The 27,450-nt window shown below is 56.2% G+C and overlaps 11 protein-coding genes across 11 annotated transcripts; 3 read left to right on the forward strand and 8 right to left on the reverse strand.

Moving 5' to 3' along the window:
* Positions 1 to 124: 124 nt before the first annotated feature.
* On the reverse strand, positions 125 to 1,064 carry SPRG_13808 (hypothetical protein; the record flags this gene model as incomplete). The annotated part of the gene is made up of 5 exons (XM_012352804.1): positions 125 to 318; positions 359 to 465; positions 514 to 711; positions 764 to 916; positions 991 to 1,064. 5 exons carry the CDS (start codon positions 1,062 to 1,064, stop codon positions 125 to 127), a joined length of 726 nt encoding a protein of 241 aa, XP_012208194.1.
* Positions 1,065 to 1,437: 373 nt separating this feature from the next.
* Positions 1,438 to 2,767, forward strand: SPRG_13809 (hypothetical protein; the record flags this gene model as incomplete). Its single annotated transcript, XM_012352805.1, has 11 exons — positions 1,438 to 1,501; positions 1,545 to 1,576; positions 1,634 to 1,707; positions 1,759 to 1,812; positions 1,857 to 1,908; positions 1,955 to 2,009; positions 2,054 to 2,101; positions 2,149 to 2,225; positions 2,271 to 2,343; positions 2,395 to 2,417; positions 2,474 to 2,767. Exons 1-11 carry the CDS (start codon positions 1,468 to 1,470, stop codon positions 2,765 to 2,767), a joined length of 816 nt encoding a protein of 271 aa, XP_012208195.1. The 5' UTR covers positions 1,438 to 1,467.
* Positions 2,768 to 3,168: 401 nt separating this feature from the next.
* SPRG_13810 (hypothetical protein) lies at positions 3,169 to 5,573 on the reverse strand (the record flags this gene model as incomplete). Its single annotated transcript, XM_012352806.1, has 13 exons — positions 5,437 to 5,573; positions 5,196 to 5,385; positions 4,881 to 4,993; positions 4,687 to 4,828; positions 4,495 to 4,596; positions 4,348 to 4,428; positions 4,194 to 4,300; positions 4,000 to 4,139; positions 3,819 to 3,940; positions 3,645 to 3,759; positions 3,460 to 3,576; positions 3,327 to 3,411; positions 3,169 to 3,262 (listed from the first exon to the last, which is right to left on the reverse strand). The coding sequence occupies exons 1-13, from the start codon at positions 5,553 to 5,555 to the stop codon at positions 3,169 to 3,171; spliced, it is 1,527 nt and encodes a 508-aa protein (XP_012208196.1). The 5' UTR covers positions 5,556 to 5,573.
* A 1,860-nt stretch (positions 5,574 to 7,433) lies between these two features.
* On the reverse strand, positions 7,434 to 9,079 carry SPRG_13811 (hypothetical protein). The gene is made up of 3 exons (XM_012352807.1): positions 8,170 to 9,079; positions 7,830 to 8,054; positions 7,434 to 7,776 (listed from the first exon to the last, which is right to left on the reverse strand). The coding sequence occupies exons 1-3, from the start codon at positions 9,013 to 9,015 to the stop codon at positions 7,501 to 7,503; spliced, it is 1,347 nt and encodes a 448-aa protein (XP_012208197.1). The 5' UTR covers positions 9,016 to 9,079; the 3' UTR covers positions 7,434 to 7,500.
* A 998-nt stretch (positions 9,080 to 10,077) lies between these two features.
* Positions 10,078 to 10,797, reverse strand: SPRG_13812 (hypothetical protein; the record flags this gene model as incomplete). The annotated part of the gene is made up of 1 exon (XM_012352808.1): positions 10,078 to 10,797. One exon carries the CDS (start codon positions 10,795 to 10,797, stop codon positions 10,078 to 10,080), a length of 720 nt encoding a protein of 239 aa, XP_012208198.1.
* A 676-nt stretch (positions 10,798 to 11,473) lies between these two features.
* Positions 11,474 to 12,344, reverse strand: SPRG_13813 (hypothetical protein; the record flags this gene model as incomplete). Its single annotated transcript, XM_012352809.1, has 1 exon — positions 11,474 to 12,344. The coding sequence occupies exon 1, from the start codon at positions 12,281 to 12,283 to the stop codon at positions 11,474 to 11,476; it is 810 nt and encodes a 269-aa protein (XP_012208199.1). The 5' UTR covers positions 12,284 to 12,344.
* A 2,952-nt stretch (positions 12,345 to 15,296) lies between these two features.
* Positions 15,297 to 16,415, reverse strand: SPRG_13814 (hypothetical protein; the record flags this gene model as incomplete). Its single annotated transcript, XM_012352810.1, has 1 exon — positions 15,297 to 16,415. One exon carries the CDS (start codon positions 16,413 to 16,415, stop codon positions 15,297 to 15,299), a length of 1,119 nt encoding a protein of 372 aa, XP_012208200.1.
* Positions 16,416 to 17,046: 631 nt separating this feature from the next.
* Positions 17,047 to 18,285, reverse strand: SPRG_13815 (hypothetical protein). The gene is made up of 6 exons (XM_012352811.1): positions 18,211 to 18,285; positions 17,771 to 18,156; positions 17,668 to 17,714; positions 17,544 to 17,620; positions 17,300 to 17,495; positions 17,047 to 17,246 (listed from the first exon to the last, which is right to left on the reverse strand). Exons 1-6 carry the CDS (start codon positions 18,249 to 18,251, stop codon positions 17,079 to 17,081), a joined length of 915 nt encoding a protein of 304 aa, XP_012208201.1. The 5' UTR covers positions 18,252 to 18,285; the 3' UTR covers positions 17,047 to 17,078.
* Positions 18,286 to 18,651: 366 nt separating this feature from the next.
* SPRG_13816 (hypothetical protein) lies at positions 18,652 to 20,181 on the reverse strand (the record flags this gene model as incomplete). Its single annotated transcript, XM_012352812.1, has 1 exon — positions 18,652 to 20,181. One exon carries the CDS (start codon positions 20,179 to 20,181, stop codon positions 18,652 to 18,654), a length of 1,530 nt encoding a protein of 509 aa, XP_012208202.1.
* A 716-nt stretch (positions 20,182 to 20,897) lies between these two features.
* SPRG_13817 (hypothetical protein) lies at positions 20,898 to 22,246 on the forward strand (the record flags this gene model as incomplete). Its single annotated transcript, XM_012352813.1, has 1 exon — positions 20,898 to 22,246. The coding sequence occupies one exon, from the start codon at positions 20,898 to 20,900 to the stop codon at positions 22,152 to 22,154; it is 1,257 nt and encodes a 418-aa protein (XP_012208203.1). The 3' UTR covers positions 22,155 to 22,246.
* A 1,903-nt stretch (positions 22,247 to 24,149) lies between these two features.
* Positions 24,150 to 25,001, forward strand: SPRG_13818 (hypothetical protein; the record flags this gene model as incomplete). Its single annotated transcript, XM_012352814.1, has 1 exon — positions 24,150 to 25,001. One exon carries the CDS (start codon positions 24,150 to 24,152, stop codon positions 24,999 to 25,001), a length of 852 nt encoding a protein of 283 aa, XP_012208204.1.
* Positions 25,002 to 27,450: the final 2,449 nt, after the last annotated feature.

Genomic DNA, 27,450 nt, shown 5'->3' on the forward strand with positions numbered 1-27,450 from the left:
CCAGTCCTCCTAGTTCCAGTCTCACCTACCCCTATACTTGGAAAGTGCGACTTGAATACTGACGCACCATGGGCCTGGGACGAGCAGGCGCACCAAGAGGGCAGCCTTGTCCCGTCGCCCGTATCTACATCAGGTCGTGGGAAATGATTGCAAACGTAAGACAGATGTGGTACCGCAGCGCGCCATCAAAGGTCGCTACCGCGTCGTATCGGAAGCTCACTTGCGGCTCTTCCCACGGCGTTGGTGCAAAGTCGGGCGTCAATACAATGTCGTTCTCGGCGCGAAGCCGGTCCATCCACGTCACGACATACTTGTGGTCTACAACACACTCGCTTCAAGACAACGTGGCGTGACATACCTGTCGACGCATAGTGCGTCAGATCGTCGCGCAGCTGGCGCCACCCGTCGTTCGTCAAAAAGCAATTCTGATCCCACGGCAGAATCCACGTCGCCCCTGCGTGCTGTCTACGTACATGTGTTGAACAGAGTGCTCACGTCTAGTTTACGGCGCACCCGAGGGCCAAGACGTGGTTGCGCGCGTCGTTGATACCCATCACATAGAGGTTCTTGGCGTCGTACACGTCCGCCTCGATCTGCGCGCGTTGCCACATATTGTCCACGGCAGCATGCACCATGTCCTTGCCGTGGTCCGACGCGACGCGGAAGGGCGCGTCGGCGTAGGCTGGCAGCTCAAACGGAAGCTCCGAGTACCTAATTGTATCTCGTTTTTTGGAGAATATTGTCTTTTGTCTTGTAGACATACGTGGCGTTGAACGAGGCGAGCAGCTGCCGCAGCGCCTGCGCCACAGTGGCGTCGACAATGCGATTGAGGACCCAGTGCTTTTGCAGCGTCGGATCCGACACTTCGTGGCGCAAAATGAACTCGATATTTTGCAGAGTCCGGCGCGGATCATGTCTATAGTCGCGTCGTCATTAATATACCACGGCTACCGGTAGCATATATGTAGAAAGAAAGGCATGGACTCGTACCGAGGGGGCAGCGCATTCCCAATGACGCGCCCGAGGTAAAACGTCGGCATGTCCTGGTAGAACGACATGTACATTTCGAGATGGAAGAGACGGGACGTGTACCATGGCCAGCACGCTGCTCGCGAGTAGTGCGACGCAGCGTCGTTGCATGATGATCGAAGAAATGTCGACGGAATGAAAATCGGGTTGGCGCGGGAGTTGAACCGTCGAAGCTCTCGCGGGTTCGAAATCACACTATTTCCGTGTATTCCGATTCGGACTCGGATGCAGAGAGGACTACCGCTGTGTGTTAAGACGAAAAATGCTAGCCCTTGGCAATGCCCAAACCGTGTTGTCGATGCATGGTGGGAAGAAGAGGGCGAGGTCCTTCATGACGGCGCTCCACAGTGTGCGGGGACCCCTCTGTGTAACAGTATTACGGTATTTCAATATAACACTATTGAATAACGACGGTGGAGTTTTGCCGAAGACGCGCCGATGAACCTTCTCGCCGACGAGTTCGAGGTCATTGGTACGTCGCTCTGCGCTGGAGCGCTCTTACACGCCGACTCTAGATCCGAATCCAGATATCTGGGCGCTCTTTCTGGTACGGTTACCAGATCGTCGTATCCTGTCTGCGTGCGAGCGAAATGGTAATCTGTAGGAGTACAATGCGCTCTTCTTTGACGACCTTCTGAACGGCTGCGAGATCAAGTGGAGCAAGCGCATGACGTTGTGGTATGCATCTCGTCGTCGTCGTGCAATCTGGTGCGATCCAGATACATCTAGCGCGGGGCTCTGCAGCTTTCAGCCCATGTCTGGGTTTTGCTCGATTCGCCTCAGGTCGGGTCCTTAGCTTGATGCTCACTAACTGCTATTAACTGCAGTGAGCCGCTGCTGAAACTTCGGCCCCGAAGCGATCTTGTCAACACGCTGCTGGTAGTTCGAGCTCGAGGCTGCTCTGTCGTTCCAATGGTCGTTTTAGCACGAGATGATCCACGCGTTCATTTTCCTCAACAGCCCCGTGCGCGACCACGAAGGTAGACATGCTCCTACGTCGTCAAGACACATCCTTCTGAGCTAGACCACGGCCCGCAGTTCCAGTTTCACATGCACCGCATCAACGCGCTCGGTACAAAAGTGCCTATGCAATGAGGATCTAGTACCGTGGTGCGGTAGCCCAGACCAAGATCACAGTCTACCACACGTTCAACGACGAAGTCGACTCGTACCGCGTCCATTGGTGGAAATGCAATGTATGACACTAAATCGTGCTATATCCAACCTTCTACGGCGGTTAGGGTCCGTGCCAACATTCGCCGCCGTACTTTGGCCTTGTGAAGCGCGCCATGAACCGTCCGCCAAGTGTTCGTGGTATGTTCATCTTCTCAAACGACAAAAGCACTCACGGAATATGCGTGTTAGATCCGTGGTGGGGGGCCCACCAAGTAATACGACTGCCACTCAGATCTGAGAACGGAAATCTTAGAGCAAGCTGATGTAGAGCAAGTGCGGTGGCACGTATATCAAGATCAAAGAGCCCGACAACTACAAGAAAAAGAAGCGAAACAAACCCGCCGCCGACACGGCGCAAACAACGATGGCCACGTTTTTCAAACCCGAACTCGGCGATGTCAAGCCACCGGTCGTGCCCACCAAGCGCGCCCGTCCCTCTGCACCACCAGCACCCAAGCAACCCACACGCGCGGTGCTGGCTGGGTTCTTTGATCCCGTCCCGACCAAGAAACTCCGTGCCGAGGCAACCGTCGACACCATCGACTTGACGCTAAGCGACTGAGCGACAGTAGAGTGGTTCATGACATGTGACGTTGTCTGCCTGTTGTAAGAGCTGCGCGACAATGACGATGAGGTTTCGTCCCGCGTGAAATAGAGAGTGTACAGGCTTGGTAGGTCTGGCAGGCGCGCTCTCTATGGGAGCTGACGCACACTCTACTACCTCGGGTAGCAAACTGGTCCTCAAACGCGAATGTTTCCATGGCCAACCCAACTAGATGTCCAGAAACAGACGTATCGTGAGGCTTTCTGTGCTAGTGACCAAGTGAGTCTTCAAGTACGCTCACGCACGCACTTTAGACAATAGAATATTGTACAAAATGAGACACATGTGCCGTGTTTCTACTACTACCTGCGACTAGCTAGACCTAGTATTCTGCACCGATCGGACGCGCTACTGCCCCATCATAAATACGTGGATGTTTCAATGTCGGACGCCGACTTGGAGCTCATCAACTTCTTCTTGCGGTTCTTTCGGTCCGGGCTCGTCGAGCCCTCCCTAAAATATAGTGTTTAAATGAATTTCCGATCGCACTATATCGATATTCGCGTCGAGAACGCACATGATCTCGTTGATATTGTCCCATTTGTTGGAAATGCGCATGTTGCCAACGGCTTCGGCGATGCGGTGCTTTCGCACCAACGACTCTATAGTGCCTAAAGTCAGACAGGAGCCTGGTAGACGATTATGGCTACCAAGCGCGATTTTCTTGCGGGCGTCAATGAGTGCTTGTTTCTTGATCTTGATCATGCGGCTACGCTCGTCCTCCTCGGAAATGCGTAACAGCGTTTGAATGCGATTAAACTCTTCGACTAGGAGATAGTCGCGATGAGATTGTGTCGTGTCAGTACTATATACATCAGACAAAATAGGTATATACCTTTCTTGAGCCGCTCGACGTTGGCTTTCTTTTCTTCGAGCGTCAGGTCGCGCTCGACGGACTTGAGTGTTCGCTCCTTGCTGCGCTCCGTGTAGACCACATCGAGGTGGGTTTCCTACATATCGCAGGTACGTGTGGATGAGCGCGCTGTCGAAACCAATATATATATTGTACGAGTTGATGCCGCTTCTTGACGATCGTATCGACGCGCTCGCTTTGGTTGTTCCTAGCCGCTTCGACGCGCTGGAGCCGGATTTCTTCTTCCTTGCGATTGCGCTCGGCCCGGTCTTTGAGCTCTGCACAACGACATATTGAATATATCTCTATATCGAGAGCGACGGCAATATCGAATGACCTTGCATTTCCTTTCGGTGCACTTCCATGGCCCGTGCGGCCGCGAGCTCTTGCTTTTGCTCGAAATCTTGCTTCTTCTTTAGCATGACGTTCTGATTCTGGTCCAATGCGGCTTGAATGCGCGCGTTGGCCTTCTCCCGCCTAGGCAAAGTTCCATATCATTATATACATATTCATTTGTCGACGACGGCGAACCTGGCAGCCGCTTCTTGCCGTCGACGCTCGTTGGCTTCGGCCATCTTTTTCTGCGCTTGCTCTTCGCGCTCAATGACCCGGCGCCGGTTCTCCATAATTTTGTTTTCCTAGTGTCCCATGATATATACATTCGCATGCCCCATTCAATGCGTACTTGTTGCTGGAGTAGCTCTTCGGTTTGTCGACGATGCAGCTCCGCTTTCTGCTTGCGATCCATCTCGCGCTCGGCCATTTCCTATGTATTCCACGCGTAATATCCGAAATGAGTGCAACGCGGGTTGTTGGGCCGAGAGAGTCGTACGCGATGGCGCAGTTTTTCTTGACGGCGCTCTTCTTCCAGCAGGATCTTTTCCTTTTCGGCTTCGCGTTTCGCGCGCTGACGGCGTGCCGCCGCCTCGGCATCCTACGCAGAGTTGCAACCTCAATATATTTTGGATAGCGCGCTACCTCGCTCTTCTTTTTTCAATATTTCGCGATCGTGCTTGGCCGCGACGAGGGCCGCGCGGCGCTCCTTCTTTTCCTTTTCCCACTCGGCCTTGCGCTTCGCTTCCTGTGCGTCGCGCAGCGCATTTTGCTTGAGAATTTCGGCCATCCGCGTCTCCATTTCAATGATACTGGCGATTTCGCGCTCTTGCCTATACATAGTATGCAATCATCCATGGTCCTACCTAGCAATAGAATTCGTACCGAATCTTCATGGCCTGGAACCGCTTCTCTTCCATCTCCATCATCGTCGAGTCCGTCACGACGACCTTGTCCGGTACCGACGCGTTAAACACGTCAAACGGCGAAATCGTCTTCTACGCAGGTTTGCATGAGTGCTGCTTTCGATTGGCAACGGCGATGGCAATCTTGATCTATCAGGATTGCCATCGCCAAGTCGCGGGCAAGCAGAGGTACATGATTGTCGTTCGAGTCGTCGAACGGCTAAGAGACACAAGACGAGATATGCATAATCGACACACAGAGAGACATGCAAGTACGAAACATAATGAGAGATACCTTCTTGGGACTCAGTTTGGCGAGGATCGGCGACCCCGTAAAGCCGGCATCAACCAGCTTTTGTTTTTCCCGGCGAAGCAGTCCGATCTTGGTTTGACGTCCTTCTTCAAAATGGGTAAAACGAAGGTGGGCGGCCTCGCGCTCGACGTCGTCGTGCTTGTGCTTGTGGTGTAGGAAATCTTCAAGGACCCTAGTGTCGTTTAACGTCTTTAGCGGCAAGGGAATATATATTGCACAGTACCGCGGGATGATCTCGTCAGGCTCAATGCCCGTGCGAAGACACGCTTCGAGGGCGCGGGGTGTTGTGGGTCGGACGCCTTGCAGGATCGCATCCTCGAGGGACACGGCTTTCTTGGGCATTTCGCGTCTTCGGTTCGTTGTTGGAAACTAGCGCCGACTGTATAATTAGGAAGCGATGATAAAATTAGAGTTGGCCAGTTGAAGACGACGCACTAAACTTAGCCATAGTAGCTTGCTTTATGCACTGCGCTCTTGCCTTGATTGAGAGCGATGGCCATACGAGAAACCATGCTTTACGTAGTGCTGAGCACGATACGCGTTGCATTGACCATATTCAAAGTCGTACAAGTCGTGCGGCCGCAAGGATCGATGGGGGCACAGGTAGCAATTATTGCTCTACCCCACAGAGGACCGAGCGTTGCGGCAGGCAGCCCAAGCACACCCCTCACTTTCTGGGAGCGGCGCCACAGAATACGTGCCCATCGGAGCTGTCAGTACACAATTTTTGCAATCCTGTTAATACTGCACGCTTGAACGACGGCATTGAGGAAAACCGAGAAATGGTCGAAAGTCGTGCGCTTGCAAGGATCGAAGGGGTGACCATCTGCACCATCTGGTTTGAAACTCGACATGACGTTGCAGGCAGCTCGCAGCAATCCCACCCACAACTGCCCCTTCTGAGGACGGAACTGCATTTGCAACTCCATCTCGAACGTCTCGAATGCTGTCTGTACTATCTTTTTGAGCGCCAATATCAATGCGCATTGTGCACATGGAACGCACGAGGCGCGCGCCAACTGATCGAACAACCGGCCAATTGCGTCTCCAGCTTGGTTGATGGGGGCTGATGGGTCAGTAGTTCCGGCCCTCAGACATTGCACTGTGCCGTGGCCGCCCGTTGCTGACGCGCTCGCTTGAAGACGAAGATCTCGTCACCGGCCCGTCTTTCGAGAAGCGCCCTCCAGAGCCGCAAAGTCCTCACGCAGCTAACGTCCTCGCGCAGTACAAAGAGCTATGGACCGAGGCGATCGTTGCCGCTTGTCCCGGCGTTCCGACGCACGGCGCCAACTCGTGATGCCGACTCGTGCTTCTGGTCAGGACCAATATTCCTGGATATGAAGCTGCCTAGATCGATACTAGCATGGCGTTTATTCGCGTTAATCAACACGGATGGAACTGTCTGTACAGCTCAACCTCGCCACCAACGCCGCGTGTAGTCACATGCATCTGAATACAATATATTGTGGCTCGTCGAGCGTGGGAGGGTAGCCCGTCGGCTAGAGCGTCGAGACGAGGGCGCTTTGACGGCGGTGGATGACCGTCATCATCCATGTTCGCTGCTTCGAGCAGCTTCTGGAGTTTTGCACCGCTGTTGGTATCGACGTGGAGCTGCCGCAGGCGCCGAACGCGCGTGTTGAGATCGGTCAAATTGCATTTTTGCGCGCTTCCGAACCACGTTTGGTCCTATCATCGCCTCGGACATCGCATCGTACAAGCGCGGCAGGTCGTCAACGATGTCCGTCATCGGATCTCCAATGTCGGTGCTCTTGTTGTGCAAGCCAAGCTGACCTCGATGGTCACGAGCGAGATCTTCGAGTGCCTCCCAGAGACCGGCACTTGTCAACTCAAACTCGAGCCGCGTGCCGTCGCGCAAAATGGCGGCAAACGTGGCGCGCAGTACGTCGACGGCAATGTCATCGATGCCAAGCTCGCTCAAATCGGGCACGGGCATCCGCGCACGGCCTGTCCAACAGTTCGCCACACACATCATCGAGGCGGCAAGAGCCGTGAGGAAGCTGCTTCCACGTTTGGAAAACGACAGCGTCGAGCACGTAGAGGCACGCATGACGACCGCGACAAGGCCCTCGCCTTCTCGCACGCGACCGTCGGCGTTGAACACCGGGGCGATCGAAACAATGTAGTTGGTCCCGGGCGACTCGACAGGGAACGCGACCGGGGTCCATATCTGGCGCGATACGCCCTATCTTGAACGATCGATGGTTTTGAAACAACATGCAAATAGAGTTAGTCGGCCGATTTATAGTCGAAAAAAGTTGTCTAGTCCTTAGTTGCCGCCGCGCTTCTTCTTGCCGCGGCGTTCACGGCCCTTTTGCGCATTCGGGTTCATGCGGCCGTAGCCAATCGTGATCGATGTCTGCTTCTCCACCTTGACGCCAAGATCATGGGCCACGTGTTCACCGAACGCACTCTTCATGACCTTGGAGCTGGCCTTCTGGCGCTGGCCCCAAATGCCGTGCATGAGCTGATCTTCGCGGAGAAGGAGGTCGCCTTGCCGGCCACCCTTGGGCGCCGGGAGCGAAAATTTGGTACCGCGCAATTTCTACAAACATATCAATGTATCAAGCGCTCCAGTTCAAAATGGAGACACAATACCGTCGGGCGGTTGGCGCGCGTGTAGAGTGTCAGCTGCTCAGTCTCCTTGTCGAGCGAGCATGCGACGCGCTCCAAGGTGGCGTTGCCACAGACAGGGCAGAACTGGCGCTCGAGCTCGGTCGTCGTCTTGAAGCACGCAACGCACTTGAGCACCCACTGCTTGACACGCTTGATGACCATGCCGTCCGTCGAGAGCAAATGCAGACCCATTTGCAGCATGACGTTCTACAAGAGGCACGTATCAACATCACACGTCCAATATCCAATATCCAAAAATCCAAAAAAAATCCAGGAAAATCCAGAAAAATTCTGAAAAAGCCAAACCAAAGCCAAGACGTACCTGCATCGAATAATCGGTCGTGATGCAGCCGACCTTCATGTTCTCGTCGACCTTCTCGACGGCAGTGCCCGTGCCGAACGGCGACGTCGTAAACTGCGTCGCGTTCTCGACATTGACCCAGTTCTTGCCATCGTCGTCGTCGGCGCCGACGTTGCTCTGCGCGGCAAAGCCCGCGCTCAGAATGCGCGACTTGACATCGGCGTGGCGAATCTCATCGCGCACCACCTGCTTCTCGGCGATCGGCGCCGGCGGGGCCGCGACCTGGAGGTCTTCGGGGGCCACCTTGATGTGCTGAAAGCGGCACGATTCGCCGTTGCCGCAGCCGGCCTCCGAGTTGAAGTAGCGGCACGGCGCGTCAATCTTGGGCAAGGGCGCCGCCTCGACCGCATTGTCATTCAGGTCGTGGCTGAACGGGCACTTGTCGCCGTTGCGGCAGCCCGACGCCAGCGCGAGGAAGCGGCAGCGCACCTTGGACGCGGGCACGGCGGCCTTGGTCCCCGTGACGACGGTCTCGGCGAGCTTGGGCTTGGTGCGAAGATGCTCGACGCCGTTCGTTTCGCGCTCAAACATGTAGGTCAAGGCCATGATGCGCAGATCCGTGAGCGAGAGGAACTGAAAGTCGCCGGTCTGGCGCGCAAAGGCCGCGACGGCCGCGAGGTCCTTCTCGGACGGGTCGCGCGTCTGGAGCTCGACGGGGAGGCGCGCCACGAAGCGCCGAGCCTTGCTGTCCTTGATTTCGTTGAGGACATCGTTGGTCGTCCAGAGGTTCTCGGCGACGTTGGTCAAGTCGGTCATCTTGATGAGCGCGCCGGCATCGATCACGAGGTGCTGCAGCTTGGCCGCCATGGTGTCGTCGTCGAGGTTGTCGAAAAGCGAGAGATGATGCGGGACAGGCCAACCGCGTTGCAGCGGAAACCAATCAAAATGGCCACGGAAATAGTGTACGGTACACGATTTCCGTGACACGCCATGGTCATGCGACGCGTGAAATAGTGTGCAGTCGATCTTGACACGCGAACCTTCGCGCGATCCTGTTCGATCAACTTGCCAACTTGCGACGAACTGGAATCATATCGACGAGGACTTGTATGCGTACTATGAGGACGTATCTGGCTGCAAGGCCATGATGCTCAACCATCAAACCATCAACCCGTCTCCGATCCATGGGACAGGACGTGAAGAAAATGGTGTCGCGGGAGATGAAACCACGTGCCGACTTCGGCGTTGCGCCAGCTGCGGCATGGAGATTGCAACACGCCACCACGCTATTACTCAGTACGTGGCCTGCGTCTGAAGGACCATATTGTTGGAATGTCAAGACGATGGGAGCCGCCAATGGTCCTCCTTGGGTGCGGAACTGCGCACTTGCCTTTGCGACACCAACAACAACAGTCCATCTCGCTGGACTGCAACCCGTGCTGGCTATCAGTACTGTACCCGAACCGCTTGGTCGGTGTGTGGCCGCATCTCGCGCGTCCGGCGGTGCAGTCACGGTAGTCTCGTCGATGCGCGCTCTCGATGGAGGAACGCTGGCTAACGTAGTTGGCAGCAGTGATTTTTAGTATCTGTCTCAATGAGATGGATCGCGATGAGCTCTTTTCGTCGCGCGACGTGTTGTGTGCCACATGCCTTGGCAGCGATTTCTTGGCTGTCTTGGCATCCCCACCGCCTTGGATCCTGTTGTAAATCGAGCATTGGCGAATGCTACGGCAATGAACCCATACCAAATCCCAGCGTCTTCCCGCGAATATGGCGACATCTCGGTGCGTGGACCGACTTGCAGAGGCTATTTACCGCCCTTGGCATCGTCGCTCGTACGGTTTCAAGATACTAGTGAGATCCCTTATACATAATGTACCCCTGCATTCCTACATTCCTAATGCTATGTTTCAAAAGCAATCCTATTCACTACAAGTCGACCTTGGTCGTCGAGACGACGCTGGCCGCGTCGACGAGGACACCATGGAGGTTGAGCTCGTCGTCGTCGTCTTCGTCGTCAGCAATCGACTCGGTGTAACGCTGCGGCTGCAAGAACGAGTTGTTGAGATCGTCGTCGTCGTCGTCCATATCGGAGAACCCGCCGCTAAACACCGAGAGTGACCTACCTTCTTCGAGGAAGCTGTGCCAGAGCGCGCTCGGCCGATCGTTCTCGTCATCATTGTCGTCATGGTGTTCGTCGATGCTCTCCACGACCGAGATGTGTCGAGGTGGCGCGTCACCGCGCGTCGATTCGAGGAGCGGGAGCCCGTTCTGGCCCCCGCGCTGCGAGAGCACGAAGAAATCGTCGTTGAACGTGCGCAGGGCGGGATCCATCGGCGTCGCCTTGGTGTCGACCGGCGGTGCGTACTCGGTCGCGTCCGACGACGAGAGCGCCGTGTCATTCTGTGACGACGCCTCGCCGCGCAGGCCGCCCACAGTGGAGAGCGATAGGGACGGCGCGGGCAGCCCAAGATCCATGAGCGATCGGCGCGAGTGGCCGCAAAAGAGCGGCGACGAGCTCACGAGCGAGGCGGCGAGCGCCCGGTCCTTCGTGGTCGCGCCGGCTCGACGCTGGCGGACGCAGATGCCAATGAGCAGCAGCAGCACGATGGCGATGACGCTCACGACGATGTACTCGGCGGCGGTCATGCGAGTCGACAAATGCGTCTCCTCGTTCGCAGCGCTGAAATGATGCGAAGGTGCCAGCACCTGCGATCTGGCATCTCAGATTGCACTGCCATCGATCGCCGAAGGTGCGACATGTGCATATCTAACACGTTCTAACATCTCGATCATCCGGAAACGACAACTATGTCCGGTAAAAGAGCCACCACGTCGTTAGACGTGTGTTACAATGGTTAGACCGCGTGGACCAGCTGGTCCAGGACGCTGGCTCCGGACGACAGCACAACGTAGTACGAACAGTAACAGTGTTCCAACACACCAGCTTGCGTAGCAACCAACGTCAAGATATGCTTGACAGGACTGGAATGATCTTCATCGACAACCGTCTATACTAGCAAAATCGACTAATAGACATCTTCTGCATTGGTCGCTGTAGGTGCAAGTGCGTGTAGTTGTAGCCGGGTGGGTGGCGCCATGGAGACACCCGGTTTGGCGTGGTGGCGGAGCCTGGCGTCACTCGATCTCTCGTCCGAACCCACGACCCCAACAGCAACAACTATCCATTTATCAAGTGCGATCAGTGGCTCTACTCTGCCCGCAACTATCAGAACAGCTACCGGTAGTGGGTGGTAGCAAGGAATGGCCCTCGAATATATGGATGCTAAACTAATCTGTTAAGTTAATTGGCGGCAAGTGGTCCTCACACGATCGAGTCCCGGCTCTCGCCGTCGCTGTCCGACGTCGACCGGAACGTCTCAAAGATCGACCGGGACGTGTCCATCGCACTCATCCACTCGGCGGCGTCGGCGTGCTTGGCTTGCAGCTCGCTCGGTCGCACCGTGTAGCTGTCCATGGTGCCAGCTCGGATCTCGATCTCTTCCTGGATGCGGCTTTGCGACCCGAAAATGCCATCTTCGCCACCCGTGAGCTCGTAAATGCGCTGCGATTGGAGCAGCATGAGGCTGCGCGAGCTCTCCACCGGCGACTGCCACCCCGCGCTACGGAGGCTCTGCAGCGCGTTTGGCGGTGCCACATCGGCCATCATGTAGCGCGAGCTCTCGATCGGGGACTGCCATTCGGTGCTCGACGGCTCCAGTGGCACCGCGCTGGACGCCTTTCGGAGGACGCTGCCGCGCGACGACTTGCGCGCCGGCGGCTCTTGCAGCATCGCGGGCTCGATTGGCTTGGGAAAGTACTGCTCAAAGTCCTGGGCCGACGCCGTGCCAGGCGATGGCACAAAGCCGTGCTTGCTCGTATCGTCGTGCGGCGACGACCGCCACCGGCGCGACATGTAGACACCGGCCATAAAGATGACGCAGCAGAGCGCGACGACGACGGCAGTGGTGATGCCAACGATGGCGGGAACCGACATGGTGTGGCCGTCGGCGGGCGGTGGCGTGGCCAGAATCGCATTGTGGTCCGCGGTTGCGTTCATGGCCATGGAGCCGTCCGTCGTATGGACAGAAGCGAGCAGCAGCAGCCCAAGAGAGATCTGTGCACACGTCCGCATCTCTGCAAATGGAGCGCAGTGGCGCGCCTCTGGCCTCGCGCCGTCTTGTTACGCAGGTTCCAAACACCTGATCTGTTGGGCTGCCTGGATCTCTCGGGACAGGCCATTCGGCGGCAGAGTGTGGTACGTTGGCTAAACGCACCCAGATTTGGCACCGGCGCCATTCTTTTTGATGGTCGTTTTGTACGGTGCTGGCTGATCGCTACGTACTTGGTGTCTATTGGCTCCATGGACAGTGTCCAAGAGTAGCTAGCATGTCTGCGACGACAGCGACATGGACAGATTGCCTTGCCGCAGCGCCAACATGCGAGTGCACGGTGGTAGGTTTGCATTAAAGCCTGCATCTAGGCACTGCAGAATTGGTAGTCGTGTCGCCTTGTTGCCCCAGACATGCTGCCATGCTCTCGTTGTTTGCCTGCGAAAGTGGTGGGCGTGCATGGATAGCCAGAAGGCTGCAAGTGGAGTGTTTTCAGCCTTTCAACACATCCTTCAGCACGCCAAGATAATGCGTTCACGACGAGGTACCGGTAGGCTTTCTCTGTAGTCCATGTAAGTCTCATGGGGACTGCGCTCTCGCCGGCGATCCAGTTGCGTTGAAATAGATCGTCGTATTTCCACCTGTCATTGCGGCCGTTCCAAGTCGCATGGGACACGCCAAAGCGTCGGGGATCGACGACAGCCTTTACGCGCGCCTGACGTGACGCGTCGACCGTCGCCTGTGGTGGGCACATCGAGTCGGAGCGTCCTTTGTACGTGCAAGGGAATCCCTTGGTGGCACCTACCTTCGATTGCTGAACGCTAGTACGCTTCGTGTCGCATTCCGCTTGCATTTACAATGTACCTTGGATACATTACACAGCGTATATAAACATCAAAGACTACAGTGGCCTGCAACTTTACCCGACAGAGATTCATGGTCTTTTTATTCGGGCTATAAATAATGTTTTAAGCCGTTCGATGCGCTAAACGCGCTATTTATCGATAGCCGAGACATAGAGGAACACGAATATAGTTTGATCTTCTTCGTAGCATGTCTAGTTGCTGAGTAATAGAAGCTGGAAGACGGACCATTTAAGGTGGGGAGGGGCCGAAAATGTCCACTTCCAGGGCCTGTACACCGGGCCACACCGGCTTTATCCGTACGAAATCTCTTTATCCGGATGCAGTGCCCCGGGCTACGAAAGTGCTTCGCTTGATGTTCGTCGCTGTCACGACCAATTCATGGGACGACGCGGCAAGCAAGCGTCTCATCTGCGCCGCGCCAGGGCAGCTATTTCTGAGGCCAAGCGCCTGCGCTAGGCGACGTTATCGAACTGGAGAGCGACAGCACCGACGAGGAAGACGATAACGGCGCCCACGAGCCTTGCCAACTTGTACAAGTACGTGCTTTGATCCACCACTTGGACACCAACTGAGGCATTCCATCGTAGGAAGGTCCGCTCGCGTACAAAGTCGGGATCATCGACATTGACAGCGATGACGAGCTCGATCTGTGGAGCCCCCTCGATGCGTGGGGCGATGCTGTGCAGGGCCTTTCGTACCCTAAAGTTGCACCGAGTAAGGCATGGGGCCAAGGGCAAGAGGACGCTACAGCGTCACGATCCTGCGCGAGCGCGAGCTGCTCGGCCCGCCGAGACGATCCTGGGGCAGTGCGGTAAGACGCCCTGCACGACGGAAGAGCCGTACTCTTGCTGTGCATTCAACTTGCTCGGCCACCAACCCGACTTTGCCGCTCAGAAGTCGATGCTTGAAGAGGTCTTTGAAGGTAGCGGTCACGTCATGGACCTCCTCCCCAAGCTCCATCCCGAGTTCAACCGGATCGAAAATTATTGGGGAAGCGCCAAGGTCTACTGCCGCCAGCACTGCGACTACACATCCAAGAGCCTTCGCGAAACGGTTCCAGCGGCTCCCTCTGCAGCATGTTCAACGCTTCGAGCGGCGTTGTCATCGCTACCTGCAGGTGTACGCAGCTGGGCTTCCACCGCATCTCGCAGAGTTTGTCGTCAAGAAGTACAAATCCCATCGCTCCATTCCGTCGGTGTTCCTTATGGAACGCATGGAGGCCGAATTTGCAGCTAAAAAGACCCAGAAACCGACGTATATTTGCCCTCTTTTCTTCTCTTGTGCGTTCTTCAGCTCTCTGCGGTGTCAAAATGACGCTAGGGAGGATTTTACGTATTGAAAAATTTCCGACCAAATTTGTCCACTTTGACTAAAATTGTCGGGTTAAGTTGCGGGGTACTATACCTAGCAGTATCTTGCACAAGGTGTTTGGGCCGAGAAATAGTGAGCAGGATCCAGCTCAACCGAAGACGGTGCGAACGATCGGCGAAAGCAAGTGCCGTCGACGATCACAGACACTCGCATGGAGGAGTGGATACCAGCTCGGGCACGGTGGCGGTTCTGCATTGCGAAGTGCGGCACACTCTTCTCCTCGCCAGTCTTTCCAGCCCTCGCTCCATCGTGACCGGCTTGGATTTCAGACGCACGGGCGAATCAGCGAGCGTCTTGACTTGAATTTTGGCCAATCCGCGTCGGCAATTACCGAACCAAGCCCGACCAGCCTTTCGACCAGGAATGCGTTGACAGAACCAGGCACCAAGCTACTCGCACCCTAGAATGGTACACAAGTGCAGCAGTCCGACGGCAATTTGTTGGTCCTTCAACTGTTTGTGAAGCCGACAGGCGACGAGCAGTGCGGTGGCAGCTTGCAGTGGCAGCAACCCTAGTCGCTGACGTTGCCACGTCCACCGTAGACAAGGCACACTCCAGCATCAGTCCCAGCGTCGGCACCCGGACGGTCCATGCAACAGACATGCGCGCACGGGCGACGCTATGCACAATCCTCGAGCCCGACGCGTATGACGCGATGGCGTCACTATATGTAGTGGACGCGGCAGATGAGAGAGCTGCCTTCAACTGAATGCACCGGTTGCAACAAACAGTATTACAAGATTTCATGCTAGACCCTACAACTACGTACTTTTTCGACTTTGGATACAAACGAAAGTGACTACAGCTCCATTTCAATCATGTCCTCGCTCGACTCGCTACCGGCATGCAGCGAGGACATGCGAAAGAGCGAGCCTGAGCTCGGGTAAATGTCCGAGCACTCGGAGATGGCGTGGCTGCTCGGGCCGCGCGACGAGTCAAAGCTGCTCAAGTGGCTCTCCGAATACGTCCCGGGGCCCACAGACGAGCTTGCGATCGACGACCCGCCAAACTGAACGGGCACATTGGGCGACTGGTTGCTCGTGATCGTATCACGGCCCAAGAGCACGTCCCAGAGCGCTTGGTTGCTGCGCATCGGTGATGCCGTCAGCGCGTGCACTGGCGTCTGGTTGGACGACGGCGCGCGCCTTGCCGTAAAGGGCGCGTTGCTGCCAAGAAACGTCGTGTTGTGCATCGAGCTGTTGTGGGTCCGATGCATGCTGGGCGAGACGCCACCGCCGTACGGCTCGCCATCCGGTGCTTTGAACGCCGCCGACGATGCGCGTTCGTGATTGGACCGGCGGTAGATGACGACGGCAACGAGGATGCCGACGACCGCGACGCCGCCCGTGAGCCCCAGAATGAGCGGCAGCGACGAGGCATTCTCCGGTGCCTCGGCCGACGTCTTGGACAATGGCGTCACGGTCGTTGACGGGACGACGGTACTCGCCTCTTCTTTGGTCGGAGCAACGCTGGCTGGAACATCGGGCAGCGGGGTTGCCGTTGGCGGCAGTGTCGTCGTCAATGATAATGCATCTGTCGTTGGCGACGACGTGGTTGTGGGCACAACATCCTCGGTCGTTGGCTCGGGCGACGGCGCTACTGTGACCGGCGCTTCCGTTGGCGCCTTGGTTGGCGCGGGTGTTCGCGGTGGCCGTGTGACGGGTGGCGGTGTGGGCCGCGCCGTCGTTGGAAGCGGTGGCGGCGGCATTGTCACGGTCGTTGGTAGCGGTGTCACTGTTGGCGCCGGTGTCGGCGCGGGTGTTGGCGCCGGTGTTGACGTCGGTGTTGACGTCGGTAGCTCTGTCGTGGGCGACGACGTGACGAGTGGTGTCGGCGTCGGTGGCAGTGTCAGCGTCGAGTCATTTTGTGCGGCCACGGCCACGGCTGCTGCCAGCAGCAGACGCAAAAGCAGTCGCATCCTGTCCGATTTGGTTGTGATGGAAACCACATGATGGGTGCGGCGTGACTTTGAACCTCGAAGTTTGCCATTGACCTTGGCCGAATCTACTTGATTTTAGCGGATGGTCCCGATAGCTTCGAACTTCGATCGAAGCACCACAGATGCAGTGTCGATCTCGACCTAGACAGGACAGACAACTGGCTCGTCGCGACGACGTGCAAAGGGCCGCGTCTTCCTGAGGCCGCCGCCGACTCTTCACGCGGCGACGGTCCCGCCTCTTCATGCAACCCACGCCCACCGGCTGGTGTATACGCGCTACTGGAACGGAGTCCTTTTAGGCTTTGGTCGCACCCAAGACAACGACGCCAGCAGCTCATACAACAGCAAAGGCCGACCAGTGAGTATGAGGCAGTAGCAAGTGTGTAGCAGCGCTCCTATAGCCACCGCAACGTTCGAGAGAAGACGAACATTGCCATGTCGACCTCCTCGGGTCCACGACGCTTGAGCGCTCGACAACATCGAACTTGTTGGATGGGGCAACCTGGTGCAAAGCCACGGCGCAAGGCGATCCAAGCGCCACGCGGGTGGCATGGGACAGCGAGACGTTGACAGTTGGATGCGCAGTAGACGATGGAAGACAGGCGAAAGGCGTACAACAAGCAGAAGCGTAGTACTATTATATTACGAGAAGAGCGCCATGAGTGCCTTGATCGCGTCTTTCGGGGCTTGCATGTGGGCGTAGCCCTTGAACTCACTCTCATGGAACGAGTCAAAGAGACTCGACCGTGTTGCCTGTGAGACGTGCATCATGCGCTCGAGGTCCTCGATCGAAATGTCCAAAAACCGAAGCTACAACGTGCATGAGGCCCAACCGCTCAAGAGAGTCCACGAGAGAATGCAACCTGGTCTTTGAGCTCGACCACGCGCTGGCAGAGCGCGGTTTGCTCGTTCGCAAGCTCTTGCGCACTCGCCTGCCCGCGGCTGCCCGCGGGGCGCACGTCTTCCGTGGCGACAGGCGGCGCCGCTGCGGCCAACGCCGCCAACGTCGACGGCACCGTCTCCAAGAACGATCGCCACTCCTTCTCTTGTTCTTGCAGTCTATGTCGAGTCACATTAGAAGAGAGCAAGGCGTGCATCGCATTGTACGAGGCGAGCTTTTCTTCCAGCGAGGTTAGGATGGCGTGGACCGTCTCTTGCTGCGGCTTGGCTTCCTCTTCCGTCGGCTACATCATATCCATTAGATTCGGCGATCGAGGTATGGCGTATGTACCTGGTTGGAGGCGAACTGGTCCTTGATGACGGCCGCCGCCTTCTCCACTAGATAGGACAAAAGCCATGATGGCGCTGTGGGAAGCGCCAGCAAGACGACGTACGCACGTGGACCACTTGCTTCTTTGTGCATGTTTCCTTGGCCGCGCTCTGCGTCTGGGCCACGATGCGTTTGTGGAGTTGGGTACATAAGGTATCGAACATTTGCAGTCGATGGTGCTCTTGGTTGGCGACGAGCTTGGCACGAATGCCCACCTCGTCCGGCGTCGGCTCCCGCCGGGTGGTCCTCCGCATGGCTTTCGCCCGGGACGGCGTGCCAAAGAGCGCGCGTTCTGGAAGGAGCGACTCGTCGCCGAGAAAGTCACCATCGTCGTCGTCGTCCATGGCATGCTCATGGATGTCGATGGCTCCATGGCGACGCGCCTTCTTCTTCGTGAAGACAAAGGGCGATGCGACCTTCTGCGGCGTCTTGAAGACGAAGGGCCGCTTCCTAGGACGAGGAAGCATGAACATAGACCTTCCATGGACCGCTTCGAGCGCGTACGATGGCTCCCGCGCGTGCTTCCGGCGCGGTCCCTCGGGCATGTCCCTCGTCGGTCCGTCGGCTAGAATTCAAATTCTCGACTGTTTGAAACAAACGACTACCATTGGCTAAAAATCAACGAATGGCAGCGAGCTTTCGCAGGTTAATGGCACGCCACCTATGGCAGTTGGAACGCGAAGTCGTCTCCGTTGCCTCGCGCGTCCTCGACATGGCGCTTCATTCTTCGACTGTATTCTATTGTTGTGTTGTCTTTGACATGAAAGGACGTATTAAGTGTCCTGTGGATCGAGGGCCATGGGATGCCAATGTCTTAAAGTTGCGTGTAGGTAGCCAACTCATTATGTCAAGTATAAAAATAGACAGTATATTTACACTTGTTGAACGTATGACTCGTCAATAAATTTAATCCTTCCAATGAGATGCCACGAAAAGCGCGCGAGTTCAGGCTGCAATGCCATTGATGTTCAAGAGCACATTGGACTTTTGCTGCGCGACAAAGACGTCCGCGAGTAAGTTCTGGTTGCCGTTGCCAGCGATCACGAGATCGGCGTTCGAGGCCATCGCGCTCGTAATGTCCAGCCGCTGCATCTTGAGCAAGTACTCGCGCTGGAGCTGAAGCTTGCTGGACGCGGCGCCTTCGGCGTCGGCGAGGATCTCATTCACGCGGGCATCGCCGAGAGCCTGGAGCCTGTCGACGTCCGCCTTCATCTTGACCACGAGCGCGTCACGTTCGGCGAGGATCTTCATGACCTCGGCGTCGCAAGCCGCCTTGATTTCCGTCTGGATCATCTCGGTCTCGGCTGCAATCTTGGCAATCGAGAGGTCAGCGTCCGCGACAATCTTGGCGCAGCGCACGCTTTGCTCTTGCTGGATCTGTGCTTCCAAGAGCTTGGTGTCGGCCATGATGACGTCAATGTCTTTTTGGATTTCGGCGCACTGGCTGCTCCCCGCCTCGGTTTCTTCCATGCGGCGCATGCGCTTCGAGAGCTTGGTCGTGTCGATCGCTTCCTTGTACTGGAGCAGCTGCATGTCGCTCTGCTGCTTCATCGTCTGCTCCTTGATCGCGCTCTGGTACGTGGTCTTTTCTTCCATTTGCGTCTCGAAATTTTGCGGCAAGAGCACGTTTGTGATCGATACCGTGCTAATCTCGACGCCGTACGGGTTGAACTGCTTGTTGAGGTTGTGCTTGATGTCTTCCGTGACGCTGTACAGAATTTTGGCCGCTGGAATATCGCCATGTTCCGCCGAGGCGTCGACCTGGAGGTACTTGACGGGCATTGCGAGCGCCGGCGCTGTCTTCCCACGCGGCTGGTCGTCGTCCTCTTCCTTCGTCTCTTCGTCCTCTTGGATTGCATCGTGGGGCAGAAGCGGCGCGGTCGGGCCGCGCATCTGCAGCGAGTTCTCCAGCCGCTCCTTGACCGTGCCGTCGCGAAGCGAGTAGACTTCCGTGTGCTCGACGTTGCGGGCGAGGGCGCGGACGGCTTCTTCTTGGGCGTTCCGAAGCTGCGTCTCAAGACCTTGCGGGCCGAGCTCGTACACGAATCGCTTGACGAGCGCGGGGTCTTCGCCCTTCTCTTCGTCGCCCATGATGCGGAAGACGAGACCCATGTCAATGTGGACCGTGACGTTGTCGGCGGTCTTGCAGCCCTTGACCGGCGTGTCAAAGACGACGTTTTGCTTGGTCACGAGGTACGCAATCTTGGTAAAGACCGACGCCATGTGAAACCCTGCGGGCCAGAGCGGGCTGTGGCGGCCGTCGGGGTAGACGTAGTCGATGTCGCGGCCATAGCGCTGGACGATCGCATACATGCCTTCGGGGATGCACAAATACGGCTTGATCGGATTGCGGCCTGGCTGCAGCATCACGATCGTGTTGCCGTCCTTGCACGAGCCAAACTTCTCGTTGGCCTTGTCCGCGCTCTTAATGTGATCAAAGATCAAGTGCGTCTGGGCCTTGGACTTGGCGTCCATGGTCGTGGTGGCGGTGGTGGTTGTGCGACTCATGCCGAGTGTTGGGAAATTGAAAAATGAAAATGCAATCCAAACAAACGGCAACGTCGATCTTGGAGGGTTGTTGCACCTGCCTGGCCGTGTCGCAAGCTGGAGTGGCAACAGAGGACCGAGGGGCGTTGGACAGACGTGTGAAGATGCATCTCACGTACCTGCCATGGATCAATCTTCAATAAGCTGTGCTCAGATTCAAGAGAAAAGGTGTGTCCCAGCTCCAAAGATCGCACTGGATGCGGACTGCAAACGAATCTTGTATCCAGCAATTGGATTTTTCAAAATGGACCGTGTTGGACACGTGTTTTTATCGTAAGAGCATACAAAACGCTAGTCAAACGCCATTTAAATATCGCACGCGGTTGTACGATCTGAGACACTGTTTTATTTTTGTCCACATCCACAAGACAGGTGGGACATGCATGATCAGATGCACGTTGAAAAGACAGCAGTCCAACGTGGCAGCGTAGCGCGCGAGCATTTATATACATATCTTTAGACAACGCCGCAGCACCACAAACTTGAACACGGTGTCCGCGACACGCCGTCGTCTTCTCGGACGCCGCTCGATCGATCCTGAGTGCATCCACGTGTCCAACACCTCCACCAACCCACGACTCCATTTTTCTTCATTTTTCTTCATTTTCCAATTTCCTGTTAACCACCAGCAGCAGCCTAGTACCATGGCGTCCGCCCAGCACACGACCTCGTCGACGCAGCGCAGCATCGTCGTGCAAAAGACGATCCGCAAGCACATGCAGGCCGAGCACGCGTTCAACGCCAAGACGAAAGACGGCAGCATTCCTCTCGTGCTCGTTCCAAAGTACCCGCTCTTGTGCGACACCTTTGTACGCATTCCATCGGGCATGTGGGTCCTCTATCAAAAATGGAACTCGCACGCGGGGATTCTCGAGCCGGGTCTCAAGATGTTTTGGCCCGCGTACTACCGCGTCTCGCACATTGTCACCAAGCACGCGGTCACGTACTCGGCGCCGGTCAAGCGCTGCGCAACGTCCGACAACGTCATGGTCGACATTGATATTTCGATCAATTTTCAAGTGGGCCCGACCGCCGACGACGCCGTCAAGTTTGTCTACATGCTCGGCGCGCAGCGCTTCAACGAGCTCATTTCGCAGATCACCGAGGAGGCGATCCGCGGTCTCGTGCACTCGGTGCGGCACGACCAAGTCCACGACCTCCGCGAAGAGTTTGCAAGCGGCATGAAGAAGGACCTGAACCAAAAGGTCTGCGCCTACGGCGTCATTGTGCACAACGTCAAGGTCACCAACGTCGAGCTGCCAGTCCGGCTCTCGACAACGCTCGAGCACACGACCGCGTTCAAGACCAAGATGGAGGAGCAAGAGAAGAAGCAAGAGAACGACATGCGCATTTTGATCAACGAAGAAACGCAGCTTCTGACCGCGATTCAGAAAGAGAACGACCGAAAAGTCAAGGACCTCATTGCGCTCCAAGAGCGGGAGCTCATTCGCCGCCAAAAGCTCCGATTCGACGCCGAAGCCAAGATGGAGGTGCTCTGCATCGACCAGCGCTCGATCTGTGACGCCCAAGTCCTCCGTGCGGCCGGCCAAAAGGACATTGCGGCCGCGTCGGCGTCGACGGCCGCCACGAAAATGCGCAACGATGCGATGGTGCTGCTCGTCAAGACACAGCGCGAGTACGAACAGACGATCAAGGCCGAGGAGATCCGGCAGCAGGCTCGCATTGACGCCGCGCTCAAGGCGGCCGAAGGCCTCACGGCCGCGGCCAACACTGAAGGCAAAGCCGCCAAGCTCCTCGCGCTCAAACGTGAATTCGACTACCAGACCAAGAAGAACGCCGTCGAGATCGACCTCGTGGCCAAGACAAAGATGGTCATTTCGGGCGAGAACGGCGAGGCACTCTTGCAGCGCATCTGCGACCAGGCGCGCGCCTCGGCCTAATACGACATACTAGTGTCGTCGCACGGTCGAAGTGCCTCGATATTCGTGTTGCAATGTACAAGTACGATCTAAAACAATAAAAAAGGAATGCATCTATCTAGTCTCTCGGCAGCTACACCCGGCATCCTTCAAGTCCAAATGACATCTCTAGTGGCTGTCCAAGCGCCGGTTGAGCTTGTAGCACCGACAACGGGTAATACAACTAGTAGAAGATCTTGGAGTAGGCAAGGGCTAGGTTGCTCGATTCCGCCAAAGCGTTCGGTTGATTCTCACACGTCGAGACAGCCCGTGAAAGCGTGTAGCTACGGTATCACTCGCTACATCGTGCAGTGTGATAACGTTAGTAGATGACCTCATGAATAGGCTCCAGTCACCTGTTGGCCACTGCCCATCGGAAAACGCTCATGGTGATGGGTCGAATGAAACCGCACCGCCGTTGACAGTGCAAATTTTAGACTATCGCACGAGTCTTTTGTATATATATATATATATATATATATGAATGAGCAGTGGAGCTAATAGGACGATAGGCGGTAGACGATGAGTGACGGTGCGAGAACGTTGGGTGGTATTACGTCGAGACCGCTGGCGAGCGAGGTTAATGCGGCGCAGCAGGCAAGTGTGATGAGCATCGGGAGCACGACGCTCGCAGAGACGAGGAGGACGACGACGCCGACGAGCGTCGCTTCGGACACGAGGCGCAAGTGCCGCTCGAGGGTCGTGGTGCTGCGCATGTCGCTTTTTCAGCCAGAACCGCCCAACGATTGCGTCCAGGCCTTCTGATTGGCTGACCTGGCACGCTGTGATTGGCCCAATCTTGGCAGGGCCGATCCAATCCGACGCTGTGTCGTCGACACGACGTGTGCACACAATCACCCGAGGCGGGATTCGACGAGAGCATTATTCACAGCAGCTCGTGGACCAAAAGCGTTTTGCGCCACCATCAAGGAAAATAATGTTATTATTTCCCTTGGCCACCATCGACGCCGAGGTAATCCGGCTATGCAGCTTTCTCGACTCGGAATGGGCCAAATCGATTCACACGACGTCGTAGTCTGAGCGACAACGAGGCTCAAAAGCGCCGCGCGTGCACCACAAGCTTGGAACCGCCGACGTGACGAGCCGCTGCAAGTAGTGCTGCCTGTACGAAAAGCACGCGCCACGCGGTGCGGAAGAACTGCCGCGGCGATAACGTCGGGTGCGCGCTTCGTGATAGGACGAGATCGATGACGAGGTTGCGGCCGAGTTTGCGCCCGACAGTGGCGTTGACAAGGTAAAAGGTGTCGACAGCGACGATGTCCCCGACGACCGGACAAACAGTAACTCTACTAGTACTAGTATACATTAATCAATCAATCATTCAATCAATCATTCCATCAAATGTGGTCGCTTTTAGCCACCACTTCGAGCCCTGGCAAAACTACAACAAAGAGCGTACCAGGGCGGGAGATGGCACGAAAGGGCCACTGCGGCGAGTCAGTGCTAACGTTGTAGAGCGAACCGAGAGAGTCGACGCACTGGCTGTAAAACTAGAGTACTTCCAAACAAGATCCACAAACTGGTAGAGCCACGCGAGCATGAAGAACCTAAGCGTCTCGATACCGTAGGCGGTAGTAGCGCAAGAATCGACTCAGCATACTAGTACGTAACGCGACGCAGAATGCATCGGAGTTGACACCAGCACTTTGTCGTTGGGAGTAAGCTGCGTACACAAATTCCGTCGCGCAGCCGAGTAGTTGTCGACATTACAGCCAATTTCATGTTTGTTCGATTCCATAAACCTTGCTCGCAGTTTCCACGAAAGAAGCATGTGCACGCGCGTGGTCGCGTGGTCTTAGGCGATCCAAACACATCAAATTAGCAAAATCTCTCAAGAACCTTGCGACAATTGGATTGTGTGTGATCGTAGGGACGTTCAAACATCCGGATATGGCCGTGGGTCGACATCGTCCGGATACACCCACATTGCCCTTCGCGCAGCTCGCACTACATAAAATGGTCGGGAAGGCCAAGACCATCTATAGCAGCCTCCGCAAGGAGCACGTTTCAACGAGCGCGACGATTCGGACCGTCGACGATCGCTACGATGACCTCACGTTTGTCATCGCGGACAAGGGTATGACGCGCGCCGACTGCGAAGCACGCCTGGCGCGGTTGGACAAGATCAAGCAAGCCGTGGCGCCCCGCATGGAGGTTTTCCACTTTGTACCATCCGTCGCCGATGCAGACGATCTGGCGCTCGTTCTCGAGTCGGACGCAGCGCTCGAGACGCTGTCGCGGACCGATGCAGCGCGCCTTCGCAGCCTCGCGGCGCTGCACGGATCATTTGGCGACGACAAGCAAGCAAAAATCGCTGCTGCCGCGCGCCTGTGCTATCGCCTCGAACACGTCGAGCGCGAGTTCGAGATTTGTGAGAGTCTGGGCCTCGGACGCAAGGTGCTGCGGGCCATCAACGCGCAAGAACGTGTCCGGCTTCGCGCGCAGTTGGACTCGCCGTGGGCCAAAGTAAGCTCGATGGACGACGTCGTCTTTAGCGAAGAAGAAGCCGCAAAGCGTCGCCTGCGCATCTTGCACAAGCTCGAGGCCAAGGGGACGACGCGTCGCTGCAAGTGCTGCACGTACCGCAAGCACGCGCCGCGCTACACATCGCGCAAGGACTGTCGCGACGTGACACGGCTCCGTGTCCGCGATTGGGCGACCGAAGACAATGACATTGACGACGATGTCGCTAATGCTTTTTGTCACGACGAGGACGAGGATGAAGATATGCGCTGCTGGCAATGCGACACTGACGCAGAAAACACGGATAGGATTGATGGTAGCACGTTTGCGGGTGCTGCAACGTAGAGTAGTCATGTCGTATCTGCTCAGGTTAGAATAAAGGAAAGTTGACGTGTCACGAAACAACCAAGTAAGATCATTCTCGATGTTTAAAAGCGCGGTAGTGCCGACGTGATCGCCTGGCGAGCGATATGGGCCACTCCTGCTCGCGTGAGTGATGCTATCGTTGATGGCGCGGAGAGTGATGGTGTAAATCGACTTGCAGTGTTGTCATTCGTGGCGATGACACTCTCTTGTACTACGTAGGCTGTATGCTCCTGAAGGCGGCATTCACGTTGCCTGGGAGATGGCCGAAATAAAACGCTTTAAAAGCGAGATGGAGCGACACATCATATCCACAACGAGCTGTCCTTGCGTCGACCGCATGCGGCTCTCAACTACCAGGCTCTGGACTGCACGCTTTACAACCAGCACATCGCGACACGCAAAAGAGTATGCGCCATTGCCTACGCTATTCTAGCGTAGAGGTGACCGCCCTCGTGGCCGAGCAGCACATGAGGCCCCCGAGCTTAAACGCTAGCGCGGAGATGGGCTGGTTTTGCCTTACCTACGCCCCCGTGACGACAACTACGCTGGATGTACACCCTGCCGGACGCCAAGACACGTGATTTCATGTTCCCGTTAGTGATACGCTTTTGCTTTGACACTCGACGACCAGGCGCCGCAAGGAATGTCGGCAACGCGGATATGTCGGTCCAAGGTGCATTCTGAGGCTGCCACGTCATTTTATTCCGCCAATCAGCATCGAGATCGGATCTAAGGGCCTGATTCTTCGCGCCATCAAGGACTCGACGCAATAGGCAACAAAGTTCCACTGGAATGCTATAGTAAAATGGCACTAGAATGCAATATGTCTAGCGCTATGCAGCGAGGGCCATAAGCCTTACTCAGTCCGCTTGCGAAGCACGTAATCACGCACGATGTGCGTTCTGCAGATTTGTCGCGTGCCAACTATTACATAGGGTCATGGGTAATTTCATCCTGCCAAATAGACTCTGCAGGCACCCTTGCATGTCGTGTCGCTTCAACTTCAACGCCTTGATAGTACCGTATTGGTGATCCGATACAACGTACGTACGGTATTGAAGGGACCTCGCTGCTTCTGGCGCGAAAGGTCGCCCATCCATCTATGCTGCTACATAAACCACTTTGACGCTGGTAAATGTAAAGTTGTTGTGTTGCAGCTGCTTGTTCCGTCGGACTGATGAGTGCCGCGGTATCCGTTCGCCTTCAGACCTACCGGTACGCGGTAGCATGGGATTCTGCCCCGCAGCGCAAGCATTGGTTTCATCTCGTCACAGTGACAAATTGAGCACGCCATCGACATGGAAGTACGTTTCTCTCTCCTTTAACCTCGCTGCCTTTCCCCTTTTTGATGTGCCACCACGAGATTACGAAACGTGACGAGCCATTGGTTCCATAAGAACAAATAACCGTGTGTTGGTACTACTATGATGGAGATGTGGGGCACGAGGGCTTCAAGTCACGGCCGAGGACCTTCGACGACGACGTGTAGCTCACTCTACAGCGCGCTTGTCCCTTTGTCGTGGCACCCCAGATGCGGGGTTTGGGTACGTCCGTTATCCTCGTCTTCTAGCCGACAGCGCCCACGAGGTGAGCATAATACAAGTACGCGAGCCCTGCGGCTGCTATATGTACTACTGCAAGGCAGCCGCACCACAAAGGGACGTGTATAGGCCACTATGTATGTGAGCAGGTGTGCATACCAGTACTACTACCCCCGACACCAAAGCACTCGTGACTGCTGGAAGAAATCGCTCGATGCAAAGACGCGCCAAGAGGCAAGAAGAGAACGTGGGTGGAGAATCAAGGGCCGATGCACCCATGGCAGTGCTTGTATTGGAACGTTGGAGCGTCCATCCATCCATGTTGAAGTGCGGACCCGTAGCAGCCTGGCGTCAAGCCGTGAGGCATGGGACAAGGCCATAATCACCATCACGAGAACTCGCGGCTGCCAGTTCCTTGGCGAGCCACCGCGACGCATGGACGAGTGCGGTGCCCAGTCCCTCGTTCCTCTTGGATTTGTGTTGACGCTTCACCCAACCAATCACCAAAGGCAGAAGCGATAGCCTGCGATGTGGCACACCACTGTCTTCTGTAACATCTGTAGATCCGCCAAGCCAACGTCCCAGGTACCGTACACCATGCTCTCTCTAGTTGGCAAAGGTAGCCCGCCGCTATGGCCGCATGGAAGCTACCTATTGTACCGATACGTTTGAATCCATGCCTGCAACGACCTACAAGACGCGTCCGAGCAGCCGCCGCCTCAGAGACGAGTGCAGGGTGGTTGCACCGGAATGCGTGTCCCTCATCTTGGCCTCTGTATGTCGGCTACGAAAGCAAATCGATGGACTTGGATTTTAGCCAATCGTGTGCCGCGCCGCGCTGGCGTCGGCCATTGCACACGGCGTGGCCTGTTTTTCATCCGGATACA

The sequence above is a fragment of the Saprolegnia parasitica genome, assembly GCF_000151545.1.
Source record: "Saprolegnia parasitica CBS 223.65 unplaced genomic scaffold supercont2.107, whole genome shotgun sequence".
Lineage (NCBI taxonomy): Eukaryota > Oomycota > Saprolegniomycetes > Saprolegniales > Saprolegniaceae > Saprolegnia > Saprolegnia parasitica.